Source organism: Gobius niger, assembly GCF_951799975.1.
Source record: "Gobius niger genome assembly, chromosome: 8".
NCBI lineage: Eukaryota > Metazoa > Chordata > Actinopteri > Gobiiformes > Gobiidae > Gobius > Gobius niger.
In genome coordinates this window covers 22982090-23004220 of record NC_136859.1, presented here as the reverse complement: position 1 = coordinate 23004220, position 22131 = coordinate 22982090, and the positions used below count along the sequence as shown (strand labels likewise).

At 41.6% G+C, this 22131-nt stretch overlaps 1 protein-coding gene across 4 annotated transcripts in view; it reads right to left on the bottom strand.

The window, feature by feature from the left end:
* oxr1a (oxidation resistance 1a) overlaps nucleotides 1-22131 on the bottom strand; it is a 143848-nt gene that overhangs the window by 14472 nt on the left and 107245 nt on the right. For all 4 annotated transcript variants that reach the window (XM_079561756.1, XM_079561759.1, XM_079561757.1 and 1 more), the window contains 5 exons: nucleotides 16016-16123; nucleotides 14759-14872; nucleotides 3468-3620; nucleotides 1727-1911; nucleotides 226-965 (listed from right to left, as the gene is read on the bottom strand). In XM_079561756.1, coding sequence (XP_079417882.1) covers nucleotides 226-965; nucleotides 1727-1911; nucleotides 3468-3620; nucleotides 14759-14872; nucleotides 16016-16123 — 1300 coding nt within the window. The remainder of the gene's footprint in view (nucleotides 1-225; nucleotides 966-1726; nucleotides 1912-3467; nucleotides 3621-14758; nucleotides 14873-16015; nucleotides 16124-22131) is intronic.

Sequence of the window (22131 nt, the reverse complement as noted above, 5' to 3'; positions counted from 1 at the left end):
AGAGCCAAGACACACAGGCAGGGCTATCAGGGACTAACATGAGAAATTCCACGGTATTTACTTTGATACTGAAGGAAGAAAAATGCACAATAATAGAACGAGAAAGGATATGTCACGGAGACTAAAGAAAGACTAAAGACAGGAATAATTTGTGTCAAAGCTACTGTTGTTGATATTGACTTGAAAAATTGCATTAAATACACAAGACTTTGGAACCATATTTACCCTCTGCTGATTCTTGCGACCCGTCCTTTTGCGTCTCCTCTCCACTCTCCTTATTCTCTTTATCCTGTTGCATAGTGTCTGTTTTGGAGACCTCAGTCCCCTCACTGGCCTCCTCCTTGGGACTGGATGGGGTTGCAGTGGTTGTGCAGGTGTCTGGAGTACCTGTCGGGGGAAGAAGGGCGGAGCTTTGAGACCCTGGGCGAGAGTGGCTGTTCCTGGGATCCTGCTCTTGGCTAGTGGTGGTAGTGCTGGTGGTGGTCGTAGGTGTGCTTGGTGCTTTTTCTACACTGTGCTGCTTAGATCCCAAAGCTGACTGGTTTTGGGTGGCAGTATCTGGTGGATTGTCCTCAGCAGGGGTGGAGCTTGTCTCGGCTGGAGGTGCAACCTTTTCCGCTGCCTGGGAGACAGATGCAGAATCTTGGCCATTGCCACCACCCTGAGAGTCTGCTTCTTCCGCTTTAGAAGTTTTAGCCTGAGGAACCTCCACCTGCGTCACGGTCAGCACAGACTCGGTGGACGCGCCCGATGACTTGTCCATGTGCAGGTCTTCGGTGGAAGCCTGCTCCTCCTCACGGATGGGAGACAGCTCGGATTCGGTGAAGACGTCCTCGGAGATGGATCCCTCGGTGCTGCGTGGGGCCGTGCTGCCACTGCCGTCGTTGGCCCCTGGCTCCCTGAGGCGCTGCTCCGGCTCCTTCTGCTGCGATGGGTGTCTTTCTGACGGCAGAGGCTCCAAGTCACTGAGAAGGAAGCAGTCACATATTGAATCTGCTGATACTTATATGAAAAAATGAAGAATAAACCAACTTAAAGACAGGAGTAAAGGAGAACTAAACTCTATCAATGCAGTGGCCTGTACTCCATTTAACAACCCAACCAGGAACAAACCTAGAAATGAAACTGACTTAAGACTGACTTAACACCACTGGCACCAAGACCTTTGACAAAGAGTAATTTTATACACACGTCCAGAGCACCATATCTAGAGCTCGGTGAATTATAATAGAGAAAGAAAAAAGAAAAAAAAAAACCTGCAGACAAAACAGTGGGCGGAAACAACGTGGAAGAAGCTGCTTCATTGTGCATAGAGAGGTGAGCCATCAGAGTGTAGGAGGGAGCAGCCATACTTCATTAACCCTGACGTAATTGCAACTTCCTTTTTGTTTTGCTTCGGAGGGAAAAGGATTAGACTGCCGCTTCATTGCTGATGCAATCTGATCAGGCGTGCAGCGCAGAATGACAGCGATTACAGCTACTTTGGTGCATTTCTGTGCAAATGGAAAACGCGGAATTACTTTGTGAAGGCACATTTAAAGCGTGGCTGATTTATGTGGGAGTAAATTAGAGTTAGAGCCCATTTACGGCTTGTAATGCAGCATGTTATTTCACTAAGTACATGTATGGACGTTTCTTCCACTCACTGCCTGATTTAGCCCATCCACAGTACATCAGTATATGGTGCCCTCCATTAATGATAGCATCCTAAGGTACGAAGTCTTACTCAGGCACGGTGTCTCTGATTTTGGGGTCAGTGATTTCTTTAAAGATGGCCGCCGACTGCACCTCCTCGAGCGGACACATGATGCCGTATTCCTCGCACCCGTGGGCCTGCACCAATGGGTCCATCCGGTGTGGATCGAACATGATATTGTTGGGTGTCACCAATAACACCCCACTTACAGCTCCCTGAAATCACACAAATAGGACATTTTAAGATGATTTTCCATGAGAGGAAAATTAATTAAATTCAACAACACAGCATCATTTTTCATATCAAGAACAACAAATCTGGTGTAATGCCGTCCTAAATCAGGAATTAAAACAAGACTACACTGAACATAAATCCAGAGCTTATCTTAAACGAATAACGATCACTGAGCTTGGTCACCTTAAATCATCATAAAAGTACTAAGTGCCAAAGAATAGCGAAAAACAACAAAATTGTAATATAGGCCCTTAAAAAAAATAAACGTTTTGGCAATTACCTTTGGGTAGCTCTATCTCATCTAGGTAGCATACTGTACATATAGGGAGGGAAGAGAATCTTATTTGTCACACAAATCACCCAAAGTGCTTAAGGCAGAGGAAGGGGATTTCCATCCACTCCATAGCCTGTGGAGGTCTGTAGCCACAGTTAGCCCTGGGGTAGACTGACAGAAATGCAACAGACCCTCTGACCACCACCAACCACTCACACCGGCTTCATTGTATGCCCCGGCGGTGTCCCATCCAGGTACTAACCAGGCCCTACCCTGCTTAGCTTCAAAGATATGAGTAGATTGGGCATTCACAAGGCGGTATGGCCCCTGGGCAAGGTAAACAATTCATGTGCTGCTGTAACTCCTTATACTACAAAATAAGAGTTGAAGTTCACAATAACAAAACAAACCATGCATCTCAAAAAGAGCTTTTTTTATGTATTGGTTTATATAATTTATTGCCAAAACTTTGGCTAATGGACTTCCTAACAGGCAAACAAACCAAGGTTGGCATGTTACACATAAGGTAATCAAAAGTGCCCATAAAAACAGAGGCCAAATCCATTTGAGGCCACAAATGTCCTAAATCAAGAAGGAGATATTGACTGGCAACACTGACCACTTTAGTGCTTCCATTTGAAAGCTGGGAGTGAGTCAGGCCTGGCTCGATAGAATGGATCTGAAGTCCTGGCTCTACAGTCACACACATGGTTTTAGGCAGTGATGGACGGGGACATGGGGCCTGTATTTCTGTAGGACGTCCGGCTGTGGGCCACTGCTCTGCTGGATTTCTTTTATGACATAATTTCTCTACAGTCCCGTAAGAGCGATGGCAAATTCTGTTTGTAACAATAATGGAGTTAGCTACTTCTGGGGACACATCTGGAGATTGGTGCCCGAGCATTGCACGGCGGTTGCCCACTGTTCCTGATAGGTTTCCCCGGCGGCATCAAAGGATGGGTCAAATGGAGAGGACACATTTTTCTTACAGGGAAAATAAGGTGCTTAATCACTTGCAAAGTTGAACAATAGTAATACTTCAATCTTTCATTGTCATTCAATCTGCACTGCATAATTATTTTTTACATGTTAATGTCAAAAGTGAACCTTTAAATATCTGAAATTTAAAGCTGGAGTACCTGACTTTTTGTTGTCACCTAAGAGCTAATTGCTATGACAAGGGTCCACTCATATAGTGAGTTTCAGCTGGCCTTTTAACATCTACACGAGTTCCCAAACTGACAGAGAAATAAAGTCACTTACTTTTCCATCAGTGATGTACTTGCAGTTGATTTTGAGGAACTTCTCTGTGAGAGCCTCTTCCTCTTCGGAGGTGGATGAGACCACTCTGGACTGACGCAGAGCTGAGAACACGGGTGGCTGGACCCCATCTGGTCTGGGAGGGCCATCGGAGTCCTGGAGGCAATAGGAGCAAGAGCACAATGAAGAGAACTATGAGGACTACTTTGGCAACGTTTTATGATTAGTAATGCTGTGTGTAGTCAAGATAAAGAGTTCCCGAAAATGTAAAATAGAGATAGTAGAATAGGCACATTGAGTTGCCTTGTGTTCGAAATGTGCGGTATAAATAAAGTTGCCTTGCCTTGCCTACAACCTTTTGTACTTTTACCGTAACGTTGCTACGTTGCACTTTCAGAATTATATTTAAAACGTTCAAATCCAAAAACCAAATAGAGGTGCCTCGTAATAATTTGGTAAAAACATGCCTGACTGCAGTTGTATTTTTATAGATGCAAACTGCTCACTGAGCTCTGGAAAGAAAACTGTACGCTGTGCGTCATCCATATGCTCTGTATATCAAGACTCATATGAGGGAATGCCTGTGGGTGCATGCATCTACACTGCTGCTTTAAAATAGAGCTTTTATGGTTTGAGCTAAATGGTTTGATTATTCAGAACAGAATAACATCCTGTCAAAGGTTCCTGGATACAACAGAACAAGACCAAAGAGAAACTTTGAAACATAATGTTTAAAAAAAAGGTCAAGACATGAAACGAGCTGTGAATCTTCTAGTTCCAGGGTGAATGGTACTAGAAGCAATGTACAGTCGCTTTGAAGTAATTTTGAGGCACATCCAGGATCAGATGATATAGTTGACTTTCCTCAATGATGCTTCTTATCTTACAGTCTCTACTTTTTGCTGTGACATCCTTATCTGAAAAAGCTGGCTTTAAGGTTCTAACATAAAAACAAACCATTTATGTATTATTGGAGAATAGAAATCAGGCAATATGTACTATTATAAAGGTAAGGTGTACTTTATTGTGCACATAGGCAAATTTGTTGTCTGCATTTGAACCATCCTTCAACGCTGCTGAGACAACCTTTCAGGAGCAGTGGGCGAATGCTTTGCAGTGCCCGGGACCCATTTCCAGATTTTGAGGCAGAATCATGATCAAAGGAAGCTTAACTGGAAGATTAGTCCATTATGGGTGGTGTGGGAAACCAGAGCAGCCGGAAGAAACCCACCCAGACATGAAGAGGACGTAAAAACTAATGAAAAAAAGACAAGGAATTGGGACTGTTTTGCTGTGGGGAAGGGGCTAACCACTCAGAAGTCATGGTGCAATGGACAAAATCCCAAATATGCACTCAAGTGAAACAAATACTGCATCAGCCAAAGTGGAAGACTAGTAATGGTGTCCAAAACACAACATCCACCAGAGGTAATGAAGACTTTTTATCCAGTCAGACACCAAAAGGTTATGTGTCCCTAATTTATAAAGGTATTTCAATTATGTTCTAATGCATACTGACACATATCCACCAATGAGCAATTTTTCTCAAGTCTATTCATCTTCATAGAAGCAGAGTGATGTGCCACAGATGGTGAGTGTACTGGGCTGGAAAACACTAGGCGTGGTGGGTCTGCTGGTGTGATGTCTGTCTGAGTGCTGTCTATGGGGACATGTGTCGAACTCCGAGACATTATGTGGGATCAGACAGGCTGCTGTCTGGTGAGTGGGAGCAGCAGAGGACATGTCCGGCCGGAAGGTGAGAGGATTTTGAAAAACACACGAAAAAATAAAAGGTTGATGTTACTTGTATAGCATTTTCGGTTATGTTTCACAACTATAAAAGTGGTTAAGTATCAGATATAGAACAGATGACAAATGTAGGAAAATTGGGTAGCTCTCTATCAAGGCAATTGGGGAAAGGGGGCTAAACCAGGACAAGAAGAGATAAGACTCAACAGATTTATGAATCTGACAAGAGGGAACTGAAGACACTAAAAGATGGATATTAGAGAGCAGAAAAATCACAAAAACTGGGAAGAAGAGTGTGTGCTAGGAGCGGCAAAGAGCATATAAAAAGAGTGGTTGAGTCAGCAAGTCCTCTAACCAAGACGCTTCTAGTTTGGGACAGTTCTGGTGTGAAACATGCAAATCGTTCCTTTCTGTCATTCTCGCAATCACACATTTGCCTGCCTCATAGTCATTCATTCACAGCATGACCATTACATTACAGTACCAGTTGACAACCTCTAGTTTGGAGTATTGGTCCGACTACTACTGCTACTACGAAAACCACTGATGCCATATTGAATGAACAATGTGGGTAGCTGTGTATGAAAAGGTTTCTGCCACATACTCATGTTTCCCCATATGAAACAGTTCGGGTAAACAGCTGCAGCAGTGTGAAAAGCTCTGTCTGCTGCACTCCTGGCTCCGCCCCCGTTCACTGTCTCCAGCTCCACACGCACACAGCCTGCAGCCACTGACCCACACAGCACACAGAAGCCCAGACACCGACTGCCCGAGAGAGTGAGGGGGCGCACCGGTCTGCTACAGCCAAAACAAGCCTCCAAAACATGAGACATTAAAAACAAAGCGGAGTTAATGATAGCACAAGCTTAATATCATGGCAACTTGAGTAACTACATGGAGACACACGCATTTCAATTGGTAACATGACTTTAGTTCAAAGCTGGAGGTTTTCATCCGCACTGTTCCCAAGGCCACCGGTCTGATTCGGTTCTGCCCTATTGTAACCTGTAGTGAAAGAGCACCATTTAATTTTTATACAACCAAAAAGAGCTTGAAATGGCTGTGTCCACTCTTGACAGGCAAAATAAATTACAGTCCAGCCTGTCATGCACCCACTCCATTTTTTCCTCCATCAAGGTTACGCATGATACGAACATGCAAGTATTTCATTCGGTCTCAAAAACCAAACGAAATGCTCGCACCTGTGTCCTCTTTACACCTGTCCCACTCACAGCTGGGACACGCAGAGCAGCTGTAGGAGCAAAAACATGTCCGCCCTCAGAGAAAGGCTGCATAAACAGGACAGATATTCCCTGCTATTACATCTGACACTTCTGAAGACGGGTTGCTATGTGTTGGTCGCAAAATGACAGCTATCACACATCCCACACTGTACATGAGAAAACGCAGTGTCACAGCAATTTACAAAAAAAAAGAAAAGAAAAGGTGCTTAGGAAAGACGCAGAATGCTTGGATTATAAAGCATGCCAGAGAAGTTAAGTTAAAGGAGGATATCCCGTTATGATGTAGAGCTGGACAATAGTTAAAATAAACATTGACAGATAAAGTGAGTGGTAAACTAATGCACAAACTATAGTACAGTCACTTAATCACCCACTTTCCCTGCTGCTTAGCTATGATCACTGTACAATGCCCTCTTACACGCTGCGATTGGCATCCACTGACTTCATCATGCGCTCGGTCAGACTGTACAGTGCTGATGTAATGGGATCTCCTAATAATGCAATGCTTTCCAATGTTGGGAGTCCAAATATTGTCACCCAAGAAACAGAAAATACATGTCACTGATGTCACAGTGTGGTAGCACTAAGGTCAACCTTAAAGGAACAGGCCACCGTTTTTACATACTGAGATATGTTCTTATGTGAGCTTAGACGAGTTGATGCGCACCTGTCTGGTCTTTGTGTGTTCGCTTAGTCACGCACAAAGACCAAAGATGTTGTTTGTTATTTGGCCTCTCCCAGCATATTCGTATAGCTCCAAACGGGGGTGAAGTTTGAAGCAACCAAGCTCTTTCACGGGCACAAAGACCAGACAGATACGCATCAACTAGTCTAAGCTCAGGTAAGAACATATCATAGTATGGAAAAACGGTGGCCTATTCCTTTAACCCCCGCCTTAACCACCTTAATCTAAAAGCTTCTTGACTGGAGCTTACAGCCTATAGGCCAGAGTAACGTCTCATTTGAAAGCTAAGACCTACAAAACTGATTGTGACTTTTCTGTTGCTACGTTGGGTCACATTTTTGTAGGGTGTTTTTTCTTATTTTTGTCATGTTTTGTTGCTTTCTGCATCGTTTTTTTTCCTTCTTGCTTTTTGTCAAGTTTTCGTCACGTTTTTGTTGCTTCTTTGCGTCACTTTTTCATCGTGTTTCCAGTCTCTTTTTAGTCGCTGTTTTCACACTTATTTCAAATCTATTTTTAGATTTGGGGAACGCTAAACTGGGGAAAATGTGCTTGGTTCAGGTGGGGGTTAAGAGGTTGAGTATTTAAGAGTGTACAGTCTTCACCCACTGAAATGATCTATTATATAACAATTACTTCCCTTTGCCTCTACGTGTAATTTTATGTAGCCTACCCTTATTACATCCATGTTCTGTAAAGCACCTTTGTATAACTTTGTGTACAAATTGTACTCTACAAATCAACTTTGCCCCTTATCTGGCATAATTCATATTTTCATGAACATTTTTAGGATTTTCCCCCATTTTTGATTTCACCTTTTGTATAACACACACTGACAGGTAATGGCTGTACCCTGTGCACCAGTGGTTTAAAAAGGCTTGACAACTACAACTAAACTGAGGTTGCCTTCAGCGGCGTAAAAAAGGACACAAGCACAAGTCTGACAATACGTGAACATGTCATTCCTCTCTTGAAAGAACCTCCTGAATTCTGTCACTGAGCTTTGAGGCTGCACCAGCATTAATGAGGACTTAAGTGGGGACAGACGCTGGGAGTGTGGGGGAAGGAGAAAGTCCCTTAAAGTTCATTTCCACATGGGATTTGGCGAAGTGTGGGGCCTATTCTGTACTTTGATTGGGTAATCGTCCTGAAATCCCACACACAAAATGTAAACATAAACAACTTATACATCATGAACATATTTACGTAACTGGGGATAAATCAACTTTACAATTGGTATCAGTAAAACCTATATTCGATTTGAACATGCTTACCGCGTATCTGTGGACACATAAAGGCTATGTTTATGAAAAAAACATGACATATCCTACCTTTGAAAACTTGTTCTGTCCTATAGTTCTTTCATAACACCAAGTTCAAAACTTTGTAGACTGTGGACCTTTAGGAGGTAGAGCTCATGTTTTACCACATTATATGAGAATATTGCTTCCTCTGAACTGCCGCATCCTTAGTGCAGCTAAAATCCTTTAATAAACGGGCAGTGTTTGTCCTGCACAGGGCTCAGGGGCAGACAGTATTTTCAGAAATGGAGATGGAGAGAGCAGCTGAGGGACGAGACTAACTCCACTTATTAAACCTCGTCTCATCAAAACGGCCCCACAAGATTTTTTATTTGATCACCAAAAGCAGAAAATATCAAGAAATAGTAAAAGAACTTCAGAAACTCAGTTGTTAGTTCAAGAAAAAAAAAAAGAGTGCATGAGCGAAAGACGGAAAGAAGCACCACAATGTGAAGCTACTATGAATGTGATGAAGATTTGTAAACATCAAGAAATTATAAAATACAACTTAACCTTCCAGTTCAGTTTTTCTCAACTAAACCAGTCCAGTCGATGATATTTGACCATCTCCACTACAGAGGTTCCAAGGGTTTGCATTTGAGAAGGTTGATGGACTATGTATTACTCAATTATTGAAAACTGTAAAAACACACCTCCAGGAAAGTGTTCAATCACTGCTGCCCTAGTTTGCCTCCTTTTGCATCAAATAATAAATGCATTCTCCAACTGTATCTGACTATAGGAGACGCTAACTAAATGGTCTGACTGTGCATTCACAGTAAATAATTTCTTTATCGGTAAACTGAAAAACTTTGCAGTGGCGGAGGCTCCCTTCTCAGCACTGTTTCTATATCTTCCATCTTTTTACCCAACTTCTCACCACAGCAATTCAATAATGTAACAAGGACATGAGTAAATTTTTCAGATGAAATATTCTCTTGAAATGATAAAGTTATGATTGTCAGACTATTGTAGCGTTGGCGACACAAACTACAGCTGAGTAAGTGGGAAATGATAAAAATTATGCCAATTTGAATCTCCTATCCAAGAATTCATTACAGACTTGTATAGATTTTGACATGATACTCATTTTGCTAACAGAGGGAAAAAATGCTGGGCTGCCTTGACTTACAACTTACCCTGGAATGACCTGGATTTTTAATAAAGTATTTTTTCACTGCGTGACATCAAAGGGAGAATGGGAGCATAGAGCAGCAGAGTGCAGAGCTTCAGCAGAAATTTAGAGATGAAAGCAGTGCCACTCAGACGGAGAGTAACCGCTGTAGTGGTGAAGTGGCGGGGGCCGTTTGAGGTGACGAGGGTGGGAGGTAGGGCTCAATAGGGAGGGGAAAGAGGTGCACTAGTGAGTTGCAATTATTTTACACCAAGTACCACTTTAGAAAAATGTCGGACCATCTACTATGAACTATAATCAGCCCCAAACCAGGACATAAGGTGTGACCCAGGCACGAAAGCTAAAGCTAAACATAAACTAAATGGGGTAATACAAGTGTTAATGGGATGATTGGGGGTCTTTCATCTCCCCCTGGTGTCTCTGGCCAGAAAATCTTAATTGCAGCTTTCCTGCCTTCGGGTCAGAGCCACCAATACACACTAATGGAATCACGAAGAAGAAGCTAACAGGCTAACGGCCAAAGCTAACTGCGGCAAGCCCCACCTAGTCTTTACAGCCAAGTTTGAAGGAAAAAAATATCTCCATTGTGTAATTGGATGTACAACATCCCTCTCTCCATTTGTCTTTTCTGTCAGCGTAGTATTTACTCTCACGGACAATTAATGAGTAAAAAACGAAACATGCCACGACACCTGCAGTGGTGCTTATGGCCTCTAGGGGCACGAGTTACTTAGTATTGCTTTAAAAAATGCATGATCAAAACACTAGCATCTACGCCCAACCAAGCCATGCCACATCCACTTGTAGGAGATAAAGTCTGGGGGGGGGGCATTGCTGTGCATGACATCGCCATGGGAGCCTGTTCAGCCCCTGTCCTGCCCACTTACGGCGCCAGGTATGAAGCTGAAGATTGCATAGAGCGCCCTCATCAGCGCAAAAGTCTAGTTAGTCTACAGCCTGCGTTTAGAAACTCAAGATCGGGCCCTAAGAGGCTTGTGAGATTGTGGAAGTCACTGATGTGCAGGAAGACTGGAAATATGTGTTCCCCATCAGGAGCATGTAGACGCCTGGGGACAGTAAATAGAGCTGCCTCCTAGAAATGCACTGAGGGAGGCTGCAGGGGAGGGCTGGCTCTGAGGCAGGCAGCAATATGACAGCTATGGTTAGACTACACAAATCAATATCCTTTTAGCTTCCAACCAATCACTCTCTCTCCACATTTCAAAGCGCAAGACAGGAAAATCGGCATCACATCTGCAAACATGTAGTTTTCACGGAGGCCTGAGGATAAATATGAATAAAACATGCTGTAATGTACACACTGATGATACAGTTTTGACAGTTCAATAACAAAACAGGTAACGTTATTCTTGACTGACAGTAATATTAGCTCTATATGTCTGTACGTGGCAATAACGATTTCAAAGGACGCCCTCAGGAAACACAACAGGCTTTGACCTTGACAGTGACACATGATGCAAATCAAAAATCAATCCACAGCTCCACCTTGTGGGCATGACCGTGTTCTGCAAGAGGGAGCAGACAATGAGGGGGATACATCAAATGAACGAGGTGAGAAGTCTCAAAGTACACACTGTACTGTTGTGAAATGTAGCTTTAAAGCAGTGAAACACCACTTGGGAGATATACACAACCTTTCTAAAGCATGGAAATCGTCGTGGAAATAAATGTTTAGTGGTATCTTATTGGAATACCTCGTGATGCCGGGTAAGTCACAGATCTAAATTGAGTGGGCACGGGAAATTTCTCAGTAAAGCAGTGTCTGACGATTCTTTGCTGCACACAATTTACTCGTCTGCCATCTGTCTCCAAATAAAAACGGACTAATTTGTTTGTGTTTATTTTGTTGTTGTTTTTTTGTCTATGAAAGAGTGCAACATTGCACAAAATGAATCATACTGTTGATGCCAAAACTGATAAGCTAGACTTATCCTCATGGGGGAGGTTCAAGCAAGCTAAAAGAAGTAATTATTGCTCAAACTATTGAAAACAATTTATAACACTGCGTGGCACGAGAACTGGCAAACTACTTCCTAAAGGGCTAATTTTAGACTGTGACCCAGCAGCAGAGAGGAAGGAAGGACGCGAGCAGCATGGGTGGGTGGCCGGCGAGATGCCAATAGTGTGGAGGGGATGAAGGTGACTGTGGAGCCTGAGCTGCAGTAAGTGTGTCCAACCTGAGTTAGGGCTCAGGACAAGATGAAGAGGACACGCCTTGATGCCCGAGAGAGACAAATAATCCAACTCTTACAGGAAATCCTCTTGCTGCCCATGCATGTACTCATACGCACACATTACAACACACACCATTCAGACCGTGATCCATGTTTTGCAAGATGTGTTACTTTGCTGCCAATATCAGCAAGGCCAGGAGGCAGAGCGGGATCAGCAGAGCACAGTCTTTTGGCTGACGTCTACATGTATTCATTCCATGGAGTCACAAGATAAGAGTGAGTGTTTTCTAGGGCTGCACAATTTATCGCAAAAAATATTGTATCGTGATATTGGGCGATGCAATATTCGCCAATATATATACATCACTAAAGCCTTCATCTGACTAAGATCGACAGTTTTCTTTGCAAACAGATTATAAATGTGTGGAAGTTCAGTTGTGGTTAAACATGTCCTGATATCGTTCAATTTTAGTCTCGTTTTGGTCTTGATGATGTAGTGTTTGAAGAAGAAGAAGAAGAAGAAGAAGAAGAAGAAGAAGAAGAAGAAGAAGAAGAAGAAGAAGAAGAAGAAGAAGAAGAAGAAGAAGAAGAAGAAGAAGAAGAAGAAGAAGAAGAAGAAGAAGAAGAAGAAGAAGAAGAAGAAGAAGAAGAAGAAGAAGAAGAAGAAGAAGAAGAAGAAGAAGAAGAAGAAGATTAAAATGGAACATATTGTGGTGAAATGGTTCAGTGAAATATCACGATACTGCACAGCCATATCGCAGATCGCAAGTTACTTCAACGTCGTTCAGCCCTAGTGTTTTCCTTATGCCAGTCCCAAGTACAGACAAATAAAGATGGTGGTATAAAGTCCAAAAGGCAACAACATTGTAACATGCTTCAAACTCTCAAAACCTGATTTTGGTATAATACCCCCTCTTTAACTGATTACACACTATGCTTTTAAAATCATCTTCTGTATTCCTCCTCACTGTTTGTCAATTCCTTTCTGGCCTACCACACTTTTACTACAAACCTCCCACGGCCGTTTATTTGGATATTAACCTTGTTATGATGGACATAGCCAGTACCAAATTATGCCCATAATTAAACGATGCCAGGGCTTCTCTAAACGAAACTGAAGCGTGCAGATATTCAAGTCCTTCCTCCTATTCTTTAAAAAACGCAAATGGCACCTTCATGTGGAAAAAATAACAGTGCAATCGGACAGACAAACAGGCGCACAACGTCTCCACCAACACACAACATGGACACTGTGGTGAGGTAATGCTAGCTCCCCTCTGTCTTCCAAGCGCACTTCCTCTTCTGCACACAATAATTGCTGCCTGGCTGCCTGTCTGGGAGCCTTCTCTTGTTCATTAGTTGCTTTAAATATCAGGCACAGCATCACTTTTTAAAGGCTTAATTTCCACAGCAGTCACACAACCCTTTTCTTCCCTCACCACAACCCCCTCGAATAAGCTCCCCCTTCTCATTGCTCTCAGAGGCGTGACCCAAATAGATAAGCAATAATAAAAAAAATGCTTTCTTTTTTGGCGAAGAAATTAGTCAGAGATGAGAGAAGGGCTTTGCAGTGCGGTGGTGGTGGGAGGATGTGGGAGCCGAAGTGACAGTGATGGCGATGAAAGACAGCAGAAGCCATTTTCTTACAAAGTGGTGCAAAAAAAAAAAAAAGGCGGTTTCCATGGAGAGCTGCAAACAGAGATATTTCTTAAGGGGACACTGGCCGCTTCCTGTGGCTCTTAATGATTGGCTCATTCTGATGCTGCTGCAGACACTGTGGCTTAAGAGTGAAGGCTCAAATGATGTGACTGCTGCCTCTTAGGACTGACAATGGGTAGAACAAAGAAGTGTTTTGGTGGGGTTTATCGGAATAATAACAAAACACACAAAAATGGTTGATCTGTCATGCTGAACAAGTTGTCAAGTTGAACAGTCATGAATAACGTAGATAGTAACAGATGCTTCATAAAGTGATGCTCCATTCTCTAAAGGGCGGCATGTTATTTTCGACGCACACCTTCAGCATGACAATTAGAAAAGCTTAAAATGACAGATTTGCTTGGGGCAAGTATTTATTATGGGCTTTTTGAATGTGCTGTGACTGACACAATGACTGCACAGCTATTAGTCTCATTGCGTGTCTGACTTTGCGTGCTAGACTACAGCTAGTTTGTCAACACAGTGTGGATAGGGCTGCACTATATTTGGAAAAAATGAACCAGACGCTTCAGTAGCAGGTGAAATTACTTTAAATATAATAAAACAGGTTCTCGAACTTTGTGAGAGCGGACACAAGTTACTGGATAGGAAAAATCACAAGGCCCTTCCACTCACAATCAGTCTCACGTTATAATGAATTCAGTTTAAAAATCATGTCTAAGACCAAATTTAGGCGTCTAAGAGTTAATTGTGATTAGCTTCTGGGCATGTTTCCATCTATAATTAAAAACTTTTAAGACTAAGTCATTATAAAATCTGCAGTGAATTTTCTTTTTTTCCAGGGACCCTCTACACATGCTTATGCCATCCTCAGTCTGAGAATGGTGATAATAAAACATTAACTGTTCCCATGACAGTTTATTTATAGCTGATTTCTTACAAGTAGGAAAAGAGCAACATGTCAGGGTCAACAAGCAATGACTAGTTGACAGGGTGTTAACGTTTTTATCTTGAACAATGACAATAATCTCCTGTATCTGAAATTCTCATTCTATGACGATCAGCGACCAGTGATTGACGTATCCCCCTCATTGTCTGCCAGTGATTATTGAAAACAGCAACAGTGAAACGATGACAGGTGGTGCACATGGGAAGCACAGGCTTGTCGGTGTGGTCCAATCCAAAGCTTAAATTACTCATTGGTTCTGGGAGAAAAATGCAGATGGGATATGTGTATAGCTAAAGAATCATCTGGTCGGTGTTTACTGTTGGACTAATGCCGCAGCGAGAGAGCGTCCGTGTGTGCCATCATTTGTGTGGTCAACGTACCGTCACTTTGTCTAAATCGGCTTCGGATGAGGTGGGGGATAGAGGGCTGATGGGGCTGAGGGAGGGAGAGCTTCCAACACTGGAGACGTACTCGGGATCAGGAACGTACAGGACCTGCAAACACAAGTCACCATGTATTTACACAGGCTGGGACCATGGGCAAATACACTCACACACATAGGGATAAAAGACTATCTCTGTCACACGCACACGCACACAGTTTATTCAAGGTAAATAACATACAACCACACTGGCACAATCATAACATGGGACAGGGCAAACAGAGAGGGAGAGCTCATGATGGCTGAATTATCAGTAAAATGTTTATGCTGTAGCCTGTGGAGCTGTGCAAATATTCTTAAGTTTGTGTCTATGTTTGGGCAGTATACCTTTATGCCTTAGAGGAGTGCTTTGGCAGAGGTCTAAAGTGCTTCCATTAGATATGATTTGTTTTCCCTTTTTAGCAATTTCCAGCAGTTTTGTCCAAATATTTGCATGGGACTGTCTCTCCAATGTATAACTCTCTGTGTAATGTAATGGGGATACTGACAATAGCTTCTTTGTATCAATTTCCAAGCAATTTACCTCTGCACGTTGGGCCTAAATGACAAATTAAGTACAGCGCTCCAGCGCCATAGTGATAAAAGGCCATACTGAAGCCTAGGTAATCTATAGGGACATTTATAATAGCCTTAATTAGACCTGCTCTATATCTACTGCATGAACAAGAAATACAGTCCAACGACATTAAAACCACTACTATGTTAAACATTGAAAATAATTTTAACAATACAACTAGGTTTACAACCTTATCATTTTTATTTATTTCAAATTCACTGTTTAAAGTAGTTATAATGACAACTGAATTATATTTACAGTGTACACAAAGTTTGTACACTGTAATAAGTAATAAGTAATTTGTCTTTCAGTAGTTAAAAGCATTAATTATAAAGTACTCTTCCGAAAACTGGAAAGTCTTATTTCTGAAAAGGGATAGAAGAACTAAACTACATACCACAACCCTGAAATGTGGGTCAGCAAGTTTTAGTGAGAACACAGGGTGAAATGTGTAAGATAGATTTAATTGCAAAATATCATTACACCCTGTGCTATGGGACAGAATTAGGTTACATACACATTACATTAACCCTAACAAACTAATCAAATCATTTGTGTTTCGTATTAAGACTTAATGGTTAATGAGTGCCCATATGCTGTATCTTGGTGTAGTGTTGATGGTAGGACGGTTGTGCACACCTGGCCGGGCACCACGGCTCTGGAGAACAGCTTGTTGAGCTGAACCAGCTCGTTGGGCGTGGTGTCAAACTTGAGTGCAATGCTGTTCAACGTGTCCCGCGATTCCACCTGGACCACAAAATAAGAGAGAGGACAGACACGTCACACAGCTGCTCCAAACACCAAATGTCTCTTTTAATGTAGAAGAGAGAGGCGAAGATAAAGACTTTGAGAAGCTGAGAAAAGCAGTGAGAAGCTGGCACCCGTTAGTTCAGAGCACGGACAGAGCGACTGTGACTTGCAACAATGGGTATTAAGTGAGCGGCACACACATCACAGGGCAGTGACAAATACTAGATAAAAATGATGGAAGACTGGTAAGAATAGAAGATGAAACTTGAAAACTTGCCATTTTCATCTAGAAAGGGGGATTGCACTAATGACAAACAGGGTTAGACAGGGCTATAAAGTCTCGTGACTTTGATGCTTTATGTTGCCTGTAAGAGATGGTTCACACACTTAAAACTGTCTTAATCCACCTGATCTCACTTCTTTGAGCATACAGTAGAGCTGAAGCAAACGGAAAAGCACTGAATTGCGATACAATGATCTCTCAAAAGAGAGAGTTCATCACAGGGTCAGATCACAAACCTACCTCTCCATATGTCAAATCCTACGCCCAAGGATTAATATCATGGGGTTTGGGCCCCTCCTGGCATTCCTCCGCTGCCATGGGCCTACCACCAGGGGCATCCACTAACCCACCCGCCTTCACACTCTTTTTAATGCACCACATAAGAACAGACAAAAACAAAACAAAAACAAAGGGGTGTCGGAGTGTCAATGTAATGACAACATATGATCACACATGATCATATCCCTTTCATTTAGTTCTGTTTTACTTATCCATCCAATCACATAATTCTCCCTCCCCATATGTATCCCATTTGTCTCTTCTATTGTGTCCTGTGTCCTTCTCACTTGTGTAAATATGCACTTTACATCTTATATACTCATCACTTTAAACCTGCATATTACCTATCACTTAATAATAATAATAATAATAATTGGTAAATGGTAAATGGTCTCAACTTATATAGTGCTTTTCCACCTACATTAGGCACTCAAAGCGCTTTACAGCAAGGATCCACTCACCCATTCATACTCTCATTCACACACCAATGTACGCAGACACTGAATTAAAAAAAAAAGGATTAATATCAAACATCGCAAAAAAAGTCAACCTTGGTAACACTGATTGTGTGTTAAGTGCTTCGTTCTTGTAGAATATTGTGTTCAAGGTGTCATATGAGCTTTAATAGCTTCCTATTACGCACCTCTGCACATACAGACAGCTTCACAGTGCCAATAAAACATTGGTGAGCAACAATTAATTGATTGATTTTATTGACTCATTTTGTTTAGTGTCTTGCACACAAGTGTCTGGCCCGCACTTGCTTCCAAGACGACAATTTAGGCTTAAATTTATTAAACACAAATTTGTTTTGTTGTCAAACCACCATACAATCCTCTTTAACCAAGATGAGAGCCCATTCCTTAACACAGGGAGGAGAGCAGACTTCACTCAGAGAGACCGCACAAAGCTATAGCTCCAGGATTGATCCCCCAACACCATTAACCATTTTTAGATCTGTGCTGTGCTATTTACTTGATTGGGATGGGATTTGATTTTGGGAAAGTATGCAAATTAGTCCCATCAGCTATGATAGGAGAGCCGACTCCCATGGGACACACTGTGGTTGGCAAAAATGTGAAGTGACAAGTGAGCCTGCAGCAGCAGTCGCATGTTTTCTCGTTGAAGCTTTTCTACTTTTGGCAGAGCATGAGAAAACACTGTAGGAGCTGTGGCCTAATACTTTAATTCTATCACAAACTAAAAACTCTCAATGATTTATGTTATTTACACAGACACAAGCATGTCTTCCACAACTTTTTGTATAGAGTCATTTGGGAGTCATCAGAACGCCGCGTCGAAGAGTTTGCAAGCCTCAGGGGTCAAATTCAGCAAATGAACGGTATGGTAATAATTAATTGAATGCAATTAGGAAACATATCTTACGTCCCTTTGATAAACACATAACTCCCACTACAGAAAATGACCTTTCAATCACACTAATAAATAAAACTAGCAAATAAATCAATATGCAACAAATTGTGGCCAATTTTTACGATGGCAAACACGTTGCTTTATCTTTGGGATACAGTACATTAAGGTAATAGTTAAAGGAGCTTCAATATTAAAAGTACACTGGAGTCAAACCTGCAGCCGCACTCAGCTGCTGCCCCCCCACCCCGAGTGGCACAGGTGCATTTGCCTGTCTCCACCTGTTACCATCCACACAACAGAGATCTGCTTCACACGTCTGAACTAGTTAAGCGTCTAACAAGCCCGGTGGGAGTTTCCTGCAGCCAAATAAGGACGACAACCGTGACAGGAAGGAAGCACTTGAGAGGACTCAAAATGGGGAGCTCACAGGAGAAGGACCCCATGAGAAGGAGCCGAGGTTGACTCAGAGCTGGTGTAATTAGGACAGGATAATGGCGCTGTGTGTTTCAGTGCAGCTGTCCTGGGACGTCTCTCTGCATGTTAGATATAAGAGCGCAATTTTAAGCCTAGTCATGTTGAGGCAGACCAGTAAAACGCTCAGTGGGCTTACTGTATATAGCAAGGTCACGTGAGATAACCAGATAAGAGAGATTAATTCAAGTTTACACAGCATTTATTTTGGACCATAATGCATATTTACTCAATTTCCTTTTACTGTCTAAACTGATGTACTTCCTGATGTGGTTATCTATGCAACATTCAACAACTCGCATGGACCTTCCTTCTTTACTTTGAATAAAATCCTCAGACTCTATTTGCCATTTACAGTATATCCCATAATTCCCCAATAATAAAGGCACTGACACACAAAATGTACAATATACAGTAAACCTACAACTGTGCAGGAAGATAAACAAGAGAATTAGACTCCGTTTCTCTTCACTGTTGTTTGCCCTGCCTAAAAATCAGGGCTCCAAACAAACACTGCACCAGTGCGCCTATGTTTTTTTGTTTAGGTGCACGGGAACGTGAGAAATGTCTGACAGCATCCTAAAAAGTAGGTTCAATGCCAATACTAAAGACTATTTAATATCTAGCTATTTGCTCAGTCAATGAATCTTTCATCTTTATACATTTTATATGGAAAAAATAATAAATTAAATAATAAATTATTACGAGACAGTCACAGCTTTGTAAAGAAAGAAAGGGGTGCAAAAAGAATGTTATAAGATTTTTTTATATTGTTCATAAAGTAGGAACATTATTGTTGGTAAAAATAAATTTAAGTAATAAACACAGTTACACCAAATTATTACATAAGATTAATTTATTGAAACCACTGTAAAAAATAAATAAATGAAGATAAGAACTGTATACTGAATGCAGAGTCAGTGATAATTTCAATATGGATGCTTGATGTCTTTAGAAGGTGCTCACTTTATTTTCAATATTACCTTCACAATAAAATGGCCGTTCTGACTTCATTGAGACAATGACTGTAGCAGGACAGGTGAGTGCGAGTCTCTGCCTGTAGAGTAGATTTTAAAATACCAAATTGAGTAAATTCTCCTTGTTGATCATTGCTGCTTATTGACATGAGTTGGTTGGTGACGAGGATCAGGACATGTCAATCTATATGACCAAGGTGGGATATTTAGAGACACACGTGAATGTTTAGGCATGCATTTGACCAAATAAGGCACACTCTGGAGCTTTGCCCCAAACCCTTGTTTTGTTTGCATAAATGAACAGCTTGATCAACGTAAAATTTTGCCTCATCCATCTCACCACGCATCACATTGCACATTAGTTTTAGGAACTTCTTCGGATATTTTTGATGCAGACAGACAACTCAGAGTCAGGAGCAGGTTGAGTCATAAAACTCAGAAGAGATTGAGCAACAGAAAGCTTTAGTGCCGCTGTAGAGTTGAGAAACCGTGGTGTTCTGTAGTGTAGGAGCACTAAAGTAGAATACATGAGATCCCTAATACTTTAAAACAAGTCTCATGAATGACAACCACTATGCCCATGGCTATAAAATCAGAATCAGACAAAATCAAAAAGACATGAGTCAGGTTAAATTGAGGACAAATGACTGGACTAGTATTTCAACAAAGAATAATCTTAAAATAACAGTTGTGGAGAAAAACAGCAACACATAAACATTATCTAAAATAAAGCATGTAGAAATGCTATATACTGGAATATACTGTATTTTCTGATCACAAGGGGAAAGTCTAATTCGGGGAAAATGATCCATCTAACGAGCCTTCATATACTGTACTGAATTACACATCTAAAACAATTCCCCTGTAAAGGTAAACCGAGATGCACCAAAATTGCCATTGCTGCTTTAAAATAATAATTGACGAACTTAAACAAGGCCATAACTTGGCATCTAAACGGAGGATCATAATATATTGAATGTGCAAACAGGTTAAAGGTCAGCCAAACCAACCACGAGAACACTTGTTAGAGAGGACACAGATGGGCAGTTCACAGTTCATCCACTGGCCTCCTGTGATAACAAAAACATGATCAACCTGGACTCAGCAAAAAAGAAAAACAAACATCTATCCAACTTGAACTCATCTCAACAACAAATGGCTCACCCCATCAGTGAGTCATCCTTAACAGGAATTATTAAGCTTTCGTACAGCTATAATTTCTGCATTGTTAGTAACAAAGCTCATTCAGATTTTTACATACTTTACTTTCAGACCTTACTTCCTCGCCCAACTGAAATTTGACATTCAATGTGACAGCAGTTCATAAATGTCGCGTTATTGGGCTTCAGAAAAACCTTTAAATGAATTAAGCCACCACTAAAGTAGTAAAATATAATCAGATTTCTCTGTCCTTACCCAGAAACCAAGACAATCCTAGCTAACACACTCAAAGCAGTTTGTTGGGATAATACAATAGTCTGGTAAAGCATCATTTTAATTAGATTTTGCCTCTAAAATAAAATTACATAGGAATGAAGCCAATAGCCTACATTACCAAGGCCTTTATCAGTCAGAGGGAAAGGTCCTGCAGCCTCACCAACAAGGCTATGGGCACAGCTCATTTTAGTTGATATTACACATTTGCCATAACGACAAAGCACACTGACAAAGTGTTGATCAACACCTGAATGTTTTCTTCATGTCCATGATATTTTGCTGCTGTTGGACTTACTTCCTGTCAGTGTCACACACAGATATGATCCATCTGAGGATGATCGCACGACCACCCAACATGGCATGATCGATGTCCAGCCTCAGAGAGCAGGAATGACTCAACCTCGTCATTGTCCTGCTCTTGTTACAACACCATTGTTTTGCAACATGTGTAATTTTTTTATTTTTATTTATTGGTTTATTTGATCGGCCAGTGCATGTTAATGAACATACATGGGTCTCAGGCATGTAAACAAGCCACACCGGATTGTAGCCTCGGGCTAATGTCCATCCATCGTCCCCCATGCTCTCAAACACACTTTCATTCATCCTGGCCTATTGTGCATGTTTTTAGTGGTAGGGGAAACCGGAGTAGCCAGAGGAAACCTACGCAGACACGGGGAGAACATGTAAACTCCACACAGAAAGGCCCCGTCCCTGGTGTGAATCGAACCCGGACCTTTTAGCTGTGAAGCACGAGTGCTAACAGCTGTGCTACCGTGCCGCCCATGAAAAGTCATGAAAAGATGGATTGATAAATAGTTATCGCATGTCTTATGACCATTTTCATTCATGTTTTTTGGATGAATTATATATATATACTATATATATATACTGTATATATATTCACATCACATCTAATGAAGGACTAAATCGGGACTAAACCAGGACTAATCCAAACATAAACAGGTCCTTAAGCGTATCTGAACCAATCGTACTATGTTTACAGGCTTTTTCAATGTATTGCTTCTTGTTCCTTGTGATATCATTACTACCCTCTATTATGAACATTACCACCACGTTTCCAAATGTGTGCTTTAATTGTGGCCCATAAGAAGTTAACTGTGTGGGGTTTCGCATTGGCCCGGGCCCTTGCCTTTGTGCAGCTCCAGGGCACAGCATTGATT